A 13,503-nucleotide genomic window follows, 5' to 3' on the forward strand; every position below is an offset into this window, starting at 1 on the left:
TGGTTCTGGGGTGAGCAGGACACAAGGGTACCACAGGCCATGGTGGCACTGACCAGGGCCTGGTCCGGGGCAGGGCGCACACGCTCTGCGTCCTTCCAGGGCTCACAGGAGTCGTCTGCAGCTTCTGCTCGAGGCGGGGGAGACGGGACCCGATCCCAAACACCGCCAGTGTCTGTCCCGTGTCCGGGGGCCGGGACAGCGGGCAGACCCGGAGGAGCCAGCCAGCCCGCAGAGGGGAAGACAGGGCGAGCCCAGGCAGGGCCACCAGCCCGCGGCCACCTGTCCCATCCCGGCACAGCGCCCCGCGGGGCCCCTAACGTGGACACGCCTGGCTAGAGTGTAAGTGCCGAGGAGTGCCTTTGTCTCATCCACAGGGAACGGCGTCTGCCAACAACGATCAAACATCTGCCCGCGCAGAGGAGGGGCTGGGCCCGCGGCGGAAGGCGCCACGGGAAGCCCGGTCCTGGGGCGGCGGCCCCGAAGGTGGCTCCTCCCGGCCACCCACGCTCCTCCCGCAGAGGTGGCAGCGATGGGAGAGGGAGCCCTCCCCACCCCCCTGGGCAGCTCACTCTCCCCACCACCGAGCCTCGCTCCCTGGGGCCAGGGGGCAGCCCGTCCTGCCTCACGGGGACCCCAACCAAGATTAAATAGTTGTTCGAGGTCCTGTTTGCTGCCTGTCTGTCTCCCCGTCTGCCCGTGGGTACAGACGTGCCCAAGGAGTGTGGCCAAGTAGAGGCCGCGAGAGCAGACCCCTTACTGCACTGGGGTGCCCTCGGTGCCCTGCTCACCCTGGAACCAGCACCTACCCCCCCGACCCCGCCGCCCTCACGGGGGCAGCCCTTCGCTCCCAGCATGGCAAGCAGGGTGCAGACCCCAGGGGCCTTCGAGCACCTAGAGCTGGGGCAGGGGTTTCCTGAGCCCCGGAGGAGACCCTCCCTCAGCCAGCAGGAGGGACCCAAGGGGCCCTGACGTGGGGAGAGGGCCAGGCGGGTCCCACCCCCTCCTGGCGCATCAGTCAGTCCTAAGAGCAACAGATCAGAAGACCAACCCAGGGTCCTCGGGGACTAGGAAGTCAGCTGTGGTGTGCCCGCCCCGCGGACGAGAACGCGGGACTCGGAAGGCAGGCGGGAGACGCGTGGGACGGCGGGGCTGCTGGGGCACGGTCAGAGTCAACTCTCTGCCTCTGCCGCACCGAATCCCTGGATGTCCAGGACGGGAGCTGCTGACGGTTCTTGTCAAGGCGGGGGATAGACGTGGGGTAACCGTGTGGTGTCCCCCACTTCCCTACACAGAGGCTGCTGGTCAAAAGACCCTTGAGGGTCACTCAGGCCAACCTCTCCCTTGGCAGGTGGGGAAACTGAGGCCGGGAAAAACGGACTCCCAAGCGTCCGTATGTGGCAGGCATGCACTCTGGGACATCCCCGATCCCACCAGCTCTCGACGGCCCTGCCCCATCCCCGTCCGGACCCCGGACCAGGGGCAGCAGGCTGTCCGGCCGCCCGAGGGGCTGTGAGGATGTCCCCCAACCAGGCCAAGCCAGGGCGAAGAGGGAGCCCGGGGTGCAGGCAGCCAGCACCCAAGGGGCAGCCAGCCTTGGGGGACAGGCCCCCATCTCTGCCTGCTTGCCCCCACCGCCCCCTCCCCCACAACCGTCTTCTCAGCGGCCGGTGATGCCAGCGACGTCACCGCCAATAACCTAGATTTTAACCAAGAAATCACACCCCCCCCCCCCTGCCCCACTTATGGTCTCACTGAGGAGAAAACCCAGACTGCAGCGCCCCGGGCCGACTGGAGGCAGGGCTGGTCCTGTGCCCGGCCCACCTCTGCCCACCGTCCCTTTCTGTTTCCCAGCTTCCCAGCACCCCATTCTCCCGCCAACAGCCCCCAGGGAGACAGGGGTAAAGGGCTCTGATGGCCGCCAGACTCCCTCCTGTCACCCAAGGCACGGGAGACCCCTGTAGGCACACTGCCCTGGGCCAGGCCTGTGCCCCTGCATCTTGTCTGGGAGCTAGGGGTGGGGGTGGGGGGGCTGGTGAGACGGCCGGGTCAGAGTCGAGGCAGTGGGGCGGCCCGGCCCCCCAATCCCTACCCTGGCCGTCCCATTGGCTCCTTGGAAAAGCCAAGGACACAGGTAGGCCACTGCCGTCCAGGCGGAGACAGGGCTCCAGGCTCATCAGGCCGGAAGGGCAGGTGTACTCAGACGGGCCGTCTCAGAGTACCTGCACCCAGAGATGCCAAGGCCTCGTCTTACTTCTTCCTACCCCAAACCTGCCAAGGCCAATGGCCACGTTGGATGGAGACGTTTGGAGGCTGGGCCATCTCCTCCGTGGGGTACCGCTGTGGGCCACCAGCGCACAGCCCCCGCCCCGGGACCCTTGGCAGATTCCAGCTCCCTGTGGCTGGCTCTGGGGCTCCACACGGCCCTCGCACGGCCCCCTGGGTGGCTGTCGGCCGTGGGCAGAGGGCACCGCACACCGGGCAGGTTCCCGGAGATCCCCCTAAGGCCTGGGCCCAGCGGCCCTCTGAAGGGCCGAGCCGAGCTTGCAGGTTTCCAGGTCAAGGTGGTCTTTGCACTAGCGTCCTGTGGGATTCATGCAAAGGTAACAACATGCACTTAAATAAAGTAATGACTTCTAGGGAACAACCATCCACCCACAGCCCCTGTAGGGGGCAGGGGGGTGCCCAGGGCGGTGCTTCCCTGCTCCCCACGGTGCTAAGAGGAACCCGGCTTGGCCAGACTGTCCAGTCCTCGGCTGCCCGGGGGGAGCGGCCGTCCCAAGGGCCCTAGCTGGTCGGGACCGCCCCCCCCCCCAGCACTGATCAACAACTCCCTGCCTGGAAGTGGAGGGGGAGGCTGGTGGGGGGAGCAGCGTTTGCCCCATCAGGCACCAGGACGTGGGGGAACAGAGGGCAGGAAAGAGCCACCACGCGGTCCCTCGGGGCCCCGGTTCTACATCGCCACTTCCCGCTGGTACCACGGGCCCTGCATGCAAATTAGCAGGCAGCGAGCCCAGGCACACGGCCAGTTTTCGGGGAACACGGAAGGCAGGTGGACACCCGATCCGGGGCCCCAAATACCAGACCCTCCGCACCTCAGACGCACGGGTCCCCAGTGGGGGAGCACCCCACGAGTAACTTGGGGGGACGTCTCTCACTCAGCTCAACAAGCACTTTCTGGCCTGGCCCTCGGTGGCGGACCCAGGGAGGTGGTGGCAAATGAGATGCGTTACAGGGGAGTCTCTGGCCTCACCGAGAGTCACGGGGCAGGTGACACCACACGGGTGGGGGGCCGGCTGAGGTCCAAGGTAACGCAGACGGGCCTGCTGGGGCCTCCAACAGCGTCTGGCACTTTGCTGACGGGGCCGCTCGGGCCTCGAGCAGGCGGCGCGCACAGCACTCTGTGAGCCCTCAGCCAGGTCCCTGGTCCGCCGAGGCCCTCGGTCTCCTCGTCTGACGAGCGGGAGACCGAGCCCCACCCCACGTGCTGGACGGCAGCTTCCAGTGGGCGGTCTCTCGGCTTTCCCGCGGCTCCCCTCTCACGTGGCATCGGCTGTCAAGGCCTCAGCTAAGGCCACGAGAGGCTGACCTAGGTCGTGCCCTCCAGCCCATCCAGCCCGGCCCGGCGCGGCGGTCTCCCCGAGGGGTCACAGCCAGGCTGTGAGGGCCCACGGGGCAGGGGGCGGGCTTGCCTCTGCACCCGCACGGGCCCCGGCGGTCCCCTGCGGTCCCCCGCGGCGCGTTACCTGCGTAGCTGCCGGTGGCCTTGATGTACATCTGGCCGTACTGCTCCTCCGCCATGGTGTCATAGGCCTCGTCGTCTTCCTCGTCCTCCTCGTTGTGGTACGAGGTGGGGCTGTCGGTGGTGGGCAGGCTGCTGGCCCCCGGACTGGTCCGCTCCCCCTGGGAGTAGGGCACCTGCTGGATGCTGGGGATGAGGGTGGCCAGGCTGGGCACCCCGTAGTAGGAGACCCGGGGCAGCTTGAGGGGGGCCGCGCCCGCCGCCACCGCGGCGCCATCCCGGGGCCCCGTCTCCAGCGGGCGCTTGGGGGCCAGGCCCGGGCCGGCAGCCGGCGGCAGCTCCGTGGCTTCGTGCTTCACGCGGGTCAGCAGCGGGATGGGCACGGAGGGGGACACGACGTAGGGGGGGGCTGCGGGGGCGGCCGGCTGCAGCTGGTTGCAGGGGCTCTGGGGCTCGGAGCTGGCGTCCTCGATCATGGCGGTCTGCGAGTCGCAGTGGGGCGAGCTCACCTTGAACATGAGGTCCGTGCCGCGCTCCACGATGTGCTGGATCTGCAGGAAGCCGGCCGTGTACATGACCACGAGCTGCTCGCTGGCCGCCATGGTCAGCCTGCCCGTGTAGCAGAAGGACAGAATCTGCTGGAAGCAGGCGGGAGGCACAGTGCCCGGCAGCTCGAAGGCGCTCTTACTGTTGCCGCTGAACAGGTCGCGGAAGTACAGGCTGCTGGCGGCCAGGACGGCCCGGTGGGCCTTGAAGGCCTGGCCCTTGACCACGATGGACACATCGCAGTAGAGGCCCAGCAGGCGCTGCTCGTTGAGGCAGCCGAGCACCGTGCTCCCGAAGTTGGGGATCTCGATGTGCAGCAGCTGAGACATGGCGGGCAGGCGCTAGAGGGCTGGCCTCACACTCAGCACGGGAGCGCCCGAGCGGGGCACATCTGCGGGGGAGAGAAGGCGCGGGGACACGCGGGTCAGGCTCCCCGGACGGCCAGGGCCCGCCGGCCCAGGGTACGGAAAGGCACTCGGCCGCTGCGCCCTCCTCCGCCGCGGTCCCCGCCCCGGCCCCCCTCCAGCAGAGCCACCCAGGGGAGGTCCCGGGGCCCCCCCGAGCTCCTCACGGCAGGACCCTGGCTGGGCCTGCAGCCAGCGCTGCACGGGACTCAGAGCCTCACAGCCATGTTCCAGCCGGGGGGGTGGGGGGGTGGGGGGGGGTGGGGGGGAAGGGGGAGGGGGACGCCCCCCCCCACACACACACCCCCGCTCCTTGCGTGTGGCTCCCAGAGCCCACCCCCAGGAGAGCGCCTGAGCCCTCGGGGCCCGGGACGCCCCGTCTCGGCAGAAGCCAGGAATGCAAACAGAGGCCTGCACTCAGGGGAGGACGGGGTGGATGGAGGACAGAACACGGAGCAGGGCACTGCCACCCGCGGCGGCTGGGAGGGGTGAGGGCGGCGGGCTGCGTCTGCAAACTCTTCTCCCCAAGAAAAAGTTAGCAGCAAAGGACCCCTCACAGCCCTGCCCCTCGGAGGGGCTGGAGCCCAGAGCGAGGGGGGTCTCGCAGGGGGTCTCTCGGAGGCTCCTGGTTTCTGGTTTGTTTTTCCTCTTTTCCCTCAGAGCAGCCACACGGAGGGCCCACAAGGGGGGAGTCCCACCCCCCTGGCTGAGATGCTGGCCCCTCGTCCCCCTGCAGAGGCGGGCAAGGGGTGGGGGTGGGGGCGCCCAGGGGAGTGAGCTGAAGCCAGAAGTCAGTGGCTGGCCACCCCCGCCCCTCCCCCGGGGCCGGCTCCCCAGGCCGCCAGCGCCCGTCAGGGACCAGGCTGGACCAGCGGTCGGGAGTCTGTCGCAACCCCACCTGCCTGCCCTCCTGGTCCCCCAGCTCCCCGTGCCGGCCAATCCCTGCTGGCTCGGCCCCAGCCCAGGTGACTAAAGGGGTCAGGGGGGGAGTCGGGGAGGAGTGGGGGGGGAGGGACCGGCAAGGGCTTGGGATGCCACTGCCTCCTCGGGCGCCCCAGGGGCCGGGGGCCGGGGCTCCAGCGAGGTTGATCTGACGCCCGATTCAGAGAAGGTTCGGAGAAGCCGGGCACGGACGGGTGGAGAAGGCGCCGGCCCAACTCTGCACAGCGGCGCCCGCACAAAGGGCCGCTCTGTCCCGAGGGAGGAAAGTGCAGGCGGCCGCAGAGGCGCCGGGCGGCCGGAGGAGGGAGGGCGGAGGGAGGGCGGAGCGCCCGGACCCCGGCGACAGGAGTTGGGCAGATGGGTGGCCGCGGGGGGAGGGCCCGCAGTGCCCCCGCTGCGGAGAAGTTGCCGGTCGGCCGTGGCACCGGCCCGCGGGGGAGACCTACCTTTGGCGGCTGCCGCCGGTGGCCCGGCAGTGCCCGCTCCGCCTGGCAGGGGCAGGCTCGCCAGCTGCTCCGGGAATGCAGCAAACAGAGCGGGAGCCCTTGGGGTGGGGAGGGCGCGAGGAGCCGGGAGAGGAGGAGGAGGAGGAGGAGGAGGAGGAGGAGGAGGAGGAGGAGGAGCAGGGCAGAGAGTCTCGGCGCTGGGCTCGGCGGCCGCAGCTCAGCTGTACCCAGCCCGGCTCTCCGGGGCAGCGCACAGCATCTAAATGAAGAGGCCGGATGCAGACGGACATTCAGGCAGCTCTCGGGAATGAATAGCGGCCTTTGACTTGGGAGCCCAAGTAAATGCCAGCTCCGGCCCCGGCTTTAAAAACAGTGGAGTGTTGGTGCCAGAGGAATGCACGGCTCCGGGTGTTGGTACAAGACAGACTTTGATGACTCACCACAATGCAAACAAAGATGGCAGAAATACTGTACTGTACGCGGAGAAACGCTCCGTGGTGCCACGGCAACTGAGCGCCGAGATTTATGGTGCGGCTCTGCATGTGAATTACCCAGTAAACTGCTGTCCTGCCATCCAGCACGGCCCGAGTGTCAAAGCATTTAAAGTATTCCAAACAGTCTGCAGGGCTGGCACAGCCACCGACTCTGCCAGGGAGGGAGGGTGGGGGGCCAAGGGGGTGGGGGACAAAGGGGTAGAGAGATAAGGGGACGGGGGTGGGGGATGAGGGGGGCGGAGGGCTGGGGTCGTGGGGGCTGGGGGGGTCAGGCGGTGGGGGATGAGGGAGCAGGGGGGGATAAAGGGACAGGGGAGAGGGGGTGGGGGACGAGGGGGCAGGGAACCGGGGACAGGAGGATGAGGGTGTGGGGGCACAGGGGGGCGTAGAGGGCGGGGAGGCTAGGTGGAAGGGGGGCGACGGGGTGGCACAGGCAGGGCAGAGGGTGAAGGTGGGGAGCCCGGGAGGAAAGAGGGGCAGGTGATGAGAACAGGAGGCAGGGAGGCAAGCACAGGTGGGAGAAGAGGCCCAGAGACAGGGAAGGGGGGGCGAAGACGAGGCCCAGCCCCCCCCCAGTGCCCCCCCCAGGGCTCCGCAGTGGCCCCTGCTCGCCTCCCTACTTCTCCCTGGGGTCCGGAAGCAGCAGGGCCCGCTTGTGCAGCCCTACACCCCATCCCACTCACCCAGGAAAGTCACCCCGTCCCCCAAGCCCCCACGCGGGTCTTTTCAAGAAGAACAACTCTGTGAGTGCAGCTGGGCCAGGCCGAGGGGGGCCCCTCCCGGCAGCCGGGCAGCAAAGCCACCACCTGCAAGGGTACCCGTGTGAAGGAGGCTGGGCTCCTCCCCTGGGCCTCCCTTGGGAGGGGAGGCTGTGCTGTGCACACGGCCCGTCCTGTTCCAGGCCCACGCCCCCGCCTGTGGCAAACCACTGGCCCGCCCTGCCTCGGTCTCCCCTCTCGCCCCCAACCGCGGCCCTGGGAAGAACACACACAGCCTGCAAAAAGGAAGATGGTCGAGACGGGGGACGGCCCGGCTGCCACCACCGAGAACCTAACCCTGGCGGCCGGAGCGGGAGGGGCCGGGGCACAGGCAGCGGCCCTCCCACCGCCCCCTCCACGGCTGCGGCGTGTCCGGAGGGAGAGAAAGGGCCATCTGGCGCGTCCGCGCTCACACGCGGCGGGCTCAGCTTCCCACAGCAGATAAAACGCTGCGGGAGGAACGGCACAGGAAGAAATACAGGTGTGGGGAGGCCTCCCAGCAGCAGTGGCTGCCGGGCTCCTCCGTGGGACGGATGGCGACTCGGCGTGGCGGCCACGTGAGCACTGAGCTTGGAGCGTCGGCAGAAATGGTCCCCACTCGCTGCTCTGACGGGGGACTTGGCCCTCGTCCCCCTGGCGATGGAGCCAGTCCGGACCCTGGGCCCTCGCTCTCTTCTACCTGGAGGGTGTCGAAGCAGCAAGTCCGGGGGAGGGGGCGGCGCGGGTGGCCCGGTCAACAGCAGACAGGCCTCAGGGCAAGGGTCTCGCGCTCCACACAGCCTGGCCCCGCTGCCCTGGGGAAGCTGCCTGGGGGTCCACGCGGACGCCCGTGTCCGCACAACCCCGGGGGGCGGTGGGCCAGCCTCGCCGGCATCCAGACCCAGAAGGACAGACCCAGGGTCGCCCCCGCCAGGAGCCACGTCAGGCCTCCCGACTGGACTGTGCTGTCCTGGCAGTCTCCTTGTCTTGGGGCCTAGGAGGAGCCCACTGGCCCCAAGATGAGGGGGCTGGGGGCACAACCCCCCACGTGCCACCCGGCCACAAAAGAAAGCAGACCGGGGCACCGGCCGAGCCGACATGGGGAAACAGAGGGCCACCCAGAGGCCAAAGGATGGCGGGACCCGTGATGCGAGGCGGGGCAGGGCCACGCCTGGCCTGGGTGCTGGCCTTGGGCCTCCACCGGTTCTGCAGGAGCAATCCCCCCGCCCCCATCGCTGGCTGTGCCACGTCCCGGCCCTGCCTGGAACAGACCTGTTGTCACCTCCTCAGAGAAGCCTGCCAAGGGTGTCTCTTGACCTGAGCAAGATCGGCGGGGGGGGGGGGGTCTGCCCACTGCCTGGTGGACATTTAGCCCAATGCTGGGCACGCCAGGGAGGGCCATGAGAGTGGGGCTGTGCTGGCCAGCAATACACCACCGAGGAGAGGGGCCCTCCAAATGGCCCCTTCACAGACCCACAGCACCCACTGCCAGGAGTCTCCTGGAGAGCAAGATGGGGTCCCCTGAGCCGGATGAGGGCTCTAGGGCCGTGAGAGGGGTGAGTCAGCCTGGCCAGCAAAGGTACACTGTGCATCGGTGCCCAGAGGGCCCCAGTGGCCTGGGGCTGGGCCAGCCAGTGGCCAGGTCCCAAACTGAGGACAGGGACACCAAGAGGCCCTCGGAGCCTGTCCCTCCAAGCATCAGGTCCTGGCTGGTCAGCAGGGCTGCAATCCTGGGTCCCACCGGGCAATGCCCTCCCCCCGCCTCCCACAAGCCCGGCCCTGCTGCTCTCCTATCCGTGTCCTGTGGCCTCAAGCAAATGGCACCACATCTGGGACGCTCTTCTGTCCCCTGGGGGTCAGGTTTACGCTTTGACGGTCACTACAGGGTCGAGGCGGATGGCGAACGTGGCATGCTCTATGCCCCAGTAACCTGCCTCACAATGCCGTTACCTGCGGTGACTGGGACAGGAGGCGGTGGTCCAGATGGGTGCCTCCGTCAGCCCCCAGCCCATCCCCGCCCACACCTGTGCCCCAGGACTGGGGGCCAGACCGCTGGCCCGGAGAGGGGACCATTCCTCCTCTGGAAGGTGATGAGGCCATCGGGTCCCGGGGGACGTGTGTCCTCAGGCCACCTGCACAGGCCAGGCTGCCATCCCACGGCCCAGCCCAGGACAGCCCTACAAGAGCTGGTTTTAGATTGCTTTCTTAGAAGCCTTGGCCGGGACAAGAACAAAGCTGAACTTTAGGAGACAAGAATCAAATAAAGGCTTGGTTTACGTGCCTAGACCCGTCAAAGCAGGGCAGGTCAAGGGCCGACCCTGTGCGGTGGCCAGAGAGGAGGGGCCGGGACCCGAGTGGGCCAAGGGCAGCGGGCACCAGCCCCACCAAGACCGCCTTTCCCCTTCCACGCCTCGGTTTCCCCCCCCCACAGCGAGACTCGCCATGCCCACTGGCCTATTACTGAAGGTTCTGAAGAGCCAGAAGGAACGGCAGAAATTTGTAACTGTGCTCACTCTGGCCATCCTCAAAGCCCCTGCACTACGGAACCCCGCCCCCTCCTAACGACCTTCAGGACGGAACCCACTTTGGGAAATCCCGAGGCCAGAGTCCAGCTGTGCCAGCCTCGGGGGCCCCCACCCCATTCAGACTCCACGACCTCCCACCAGAATGAGAAAATGTGGGTAGTGAGGGGGGGGGTCTCTTCACCGCAGACCCTCCTTCAGGGAGAGCCAGGATCTAGGACCCAGGGTCACGGGTGGTCACCCAGAGCTCCTCCCGGCCCCCCACCGGCAGCACGGCCAGCAGGTGCACAGGGAAGGAGCCCAACGAGAAGGGGGTGAGGGTACCGGCCCCAGGAGCCGCAGACAGGTGCCCACACAGGTACCGAGGGACTGGCCGCAGGGTGTGCGCCCCAGGGCCTGGGCAGGATGCAGACGGGGCACAGGTTCTCGGCTGCAGCCAGGCCAAGGCCGTCCACGCAGGGCTCTAGGTGCACCTGGGGAAGCAGGGGCTCCAACAGGTACTGGGAACACGCCGAGGACTTCTCTTGGGGGCCCAGAGGACCAGAGAAGGATGGGCATTCCAAGCAGGGGTGCCTCCTCCCCAGGACCCCACGCAGATACGGCTGCAAGGTCTGGGGGTCCTTGTCAGAAGCCCCCCCCCACGCGCCCCCCAGATCCCAAGGAGCTTCCTGAGGTGGGACAATGCAGCGGCTACCTTCCGTAGGGTCGCCACCAGCCCAGGAAGGAGAGGCGAGATAAATGATAAATGAAATTAAATAAGATCATTGGGCAGGATTTAATTCTTCCAATCTAATAAGAGGTCTGGGCCTCAGCAAACGCACAGCTATCAAATACGCCCGTGGCAGGGAGGCGGGGAGGCAGGTGCCCCAGGAAACAAAGGAGCCCCTTCTGCCTCCCTGCTTCCCCTGCCCCGAGCGAGCGAGCACCAGGCCCGTCCCCGGGGCAGCCCCTCGGCCCGGCCGCCAAGCCCTGCCGCCGGGGAGAAGCCAGCTCAGCAACGGGGACACCTCCTGAAAGTCAAGGTGCTCCGAGTTTGGCGGGGGCGGGGCAGGCCGCAGCCCCAGGACAGTGCCTCACCGGGAGGCAGGGGAGGCAGGCACGTTGGCCCGTGAGTCAGCGCGCACACGTGAGCGCGGGGGGGTGGGGGGGGGCACCAGGGCCGCGCCTGCTGTGTGCGTCCGGGCTGTTGAGGGAGGGCGGGGAGGGAGCTTTCCAATTACAGCGCAGGCTCCGGTTACCGGCCTGCGGGAGCGGAGGCTCACTTACACCCCACGCCCGGCAGTGCTCTGGCTGTGCCGAGCACCTCTGGCCTCGCCGGGGAGGGCGACCCTTCAAGGGTCGAGGTGTCGGTTGCCAGCACAGCACGGCCGCCAGCTGGGCGTGCCAGGTCCCCAGGGGCTGGGTGAGGCACCTGCCGGTTGGGGCCTCGGGGCCTCGCTGCTAATGGAAGGGCCAGTCACCCCTCGAGGACCGGGGCTCCAGGGTGGGGTCTCGGCTGCCGGGAGCCCCTCCCCGCAGCCCCCAACACGCACCCACTGCACCTACCGCGTGCCCGCCTCCCAGCCCCTCCTCTCCAGGTGGGTGCGGACAAGGAGCCTGAGCTTCCTGCCAAGGCCAGGGCCCGGGACCTGCGTCCCGCGTCTGCAGCCACCCAGGACAAGCTTCGGGTGGCAAGAGAGGGAGGCACCGTGCGGCGGCTCGGGCCCGGACCCGCCCGGTGCCCCCAGGATCCGCTGCAGAGGAGAATCCCCCCTCGGCCTCTGCACGTGCTGGCCCCGGAGCCCCTGTGCCAGGGGAAGGGGCACGCACTTCCCGCCCTGGCTCACCGTGCCCCCCGGCACCCGGCAGCCTCCACCCCCGACCGCAGCCGGGGCCGGCATCGGGCACCACAGCTGGCCTCAACTGGCTTCAACTTCACAACAAGCGTTTGCCTGGAAGCTTTTTCTTCCTTCCCCCAAACAGAAAAAGGCAGCCTGCCAGAATCTGCAAATTCAAACATGTGCTTATCAGGCCTTCCCCCTCGCCGCCCCAAGGAGGGGGCCACACACCCGGGGCTGGTCCTCAGAGAGGCTCAACGCACACGGGGACCCACGGCACCAGGCAGGCCACCAACGGCCATCGGAGCCGCTGCTGCTGCAGGGCCACGGAGCTGGGCACGGGCTGGGCGGACACCCCGCCAGATGGGGCAGCGGGTCCCGCATCTCAGCACGTGTCCCACGGCACGGGCTCCGACGAGGGTCCGGTCTGGTGGTCCGTGTGGCCGAGCCGGGCCCACGGCCGAGGGGCTCCTCGACACCCCAGCCCCCCGACCCTTCACTCTCAAATACTCTGACTTTACTGTGGGTATGGGGCTGGGGGGGGGGGCAAACAGACACGGCACGAACGGCCACACGGCCACACGGCATGAAGGAGCAGGGACTGGCCGCCGCCCCGCCAGGAGCCCGTGGACCCAGCAGGTCCGCTCTCGAGCCACAAAACGGTTCCAGAAGGCTCCCGAAGAATGAAGCAGTGTTCTGAACAGAGCCGACAATCTCCCTCACCCGTATTTGTAATTTAAATAACGTAAGCTTGAAGAGTGTCTCCCTCGGGCATAGTTTAATAACTTAAAAAGCCAGCTCCACTCGCTGGCAGACGGGCCTCCTCCCCCTTATCGGCTGGCGGGAGGTCCCCCCTTGCACCCCCCGGCTGGAGGGCGGGGCTCGGGGGCACCGGGGCTGCCCAGACCGAGCGGGCCGGGCCCCGTGGAGCCGGACCCCCTCCTCAGCCCGCTGGGCACCCTCCCCTTCCTACAGGCCTGTGGGGGTCCCGGAGCACCTGGGGGACGGGCGGGGGTCCCGGCGCCGGGGGGCGGGGGGCGCTGCCCTGGGACGGTCACCGGCTCCTCATCCACCGCGTCTGTGCCACACACCCCCGTCCTTAATATTCATAGCCTTTCTCATCTGCATATCGTGCCATAAATAGTCGAGGTAAGACACAAAGCTCCCCTGCATTTCTAATTATGCTTAAAAACCTAATGTAAATCAGACAGACACAGAAATACTCAATCAGCTGCCGGAGGGGGGGTCCAATTACACGGAGACGGGGCCACGACGTAGCAGCCCCCACCTCGGAGCTCCGGGCAAGGCGGCGGCTGGTGGCGGTGGCCCCCCTGGCCCGGAGACCCTGGCCAACCTGGCACTTGCTGGCCCTGAAGCCAGAGCCAGTGTGGGGCGGGGTGGATGCCTGAGGAGCCTCAGCAACACCTCCTCCCCGCCCCCCTCCGCCCAGGGCCAGCCAGCCGGCCTCACCTTCTCCCTAAGAGCTCCCAACGCCGGGCCTCCTTCCCACTGCCCACCTCAGCAGGTGCCGCTCCCCCTGGCCGTGAGGGTTGACCCCATGGGCGGAGCATCTCTACTTCCCTGTCCCCACATTCAACCCCCTAGGACACTCTGGCCCTCCCGTGGGCTCGGTTCACACAGTAGTGTGGAAACAGACAGATGTCCCCCACCCCCACTCTGGAATGGAGTTGGGGACAGGGCGCCAAGCCACCGAGGGGCCAAGAGGACAGGTCAGCGGGTCCTCTGAGTCCCGAGGGTGCTCCAGCCCCGCACAAGCAGGACAGAGGGGGCTCCGGCACCACGCTCTGGGGCCAGTCCCCCTGTCTGCAGGGACACGGGGCATCGGGACCTGCAGA

General features: G+C 68.0%; 1 protein-coding gene across 5 annotated transcripts in view; it reads right to left on the bottom strand.

The window, feature by feature from the left end:
• NACC2 (NACC family member 2) overlaps window positions 1-13,503 on the bottom strand; it is a 70,716-nt gene that overhangs the window by 27,756 nt on the left and 29,457 nt on the right. Inside the window, exons 2-3 of one of the 5 annotated variants that reach the window (XM_023243051.2) lie at window positions 4,249-4,676; window positions 3,744-3,900 (exon numbers count right to left, since the gene is read on the bottom strand). In XM_023243051.2, the coding sequence (XP_023098819.1) occupies window positions 3,744-3,900; window positions 4,249-4,614 (523 nt within the window). In that variant the 5' untranslated portion in view covers window positions 4,615-4,676. Of the gene's footprint in view, window positions 1-3,743; window positions 4,677-6,077; window positions 6,709-13,503 lie in introns of those variants that run through there. The other 4 variants (XM_023243050.2, XM_023243049.2, XM_023243048.2 and 1 more) reach the window with 4 other exon arrangements.

This window comes from Felis catus, chromosome D4 (genome assembly GCF_018350175.1).
Source record: "Felis catus isolate Fca126 chromosome D4, F.catus_Fca126_mat1.0, whole genome shotgun sequence".
In the NCBI taxonomy this organism is placed as follows: domain Eukaryota; kingdom Metazoa; phylum Chordata; class Mammalia; order Carnivora; family Felidae; genus Felis; species Felis catus.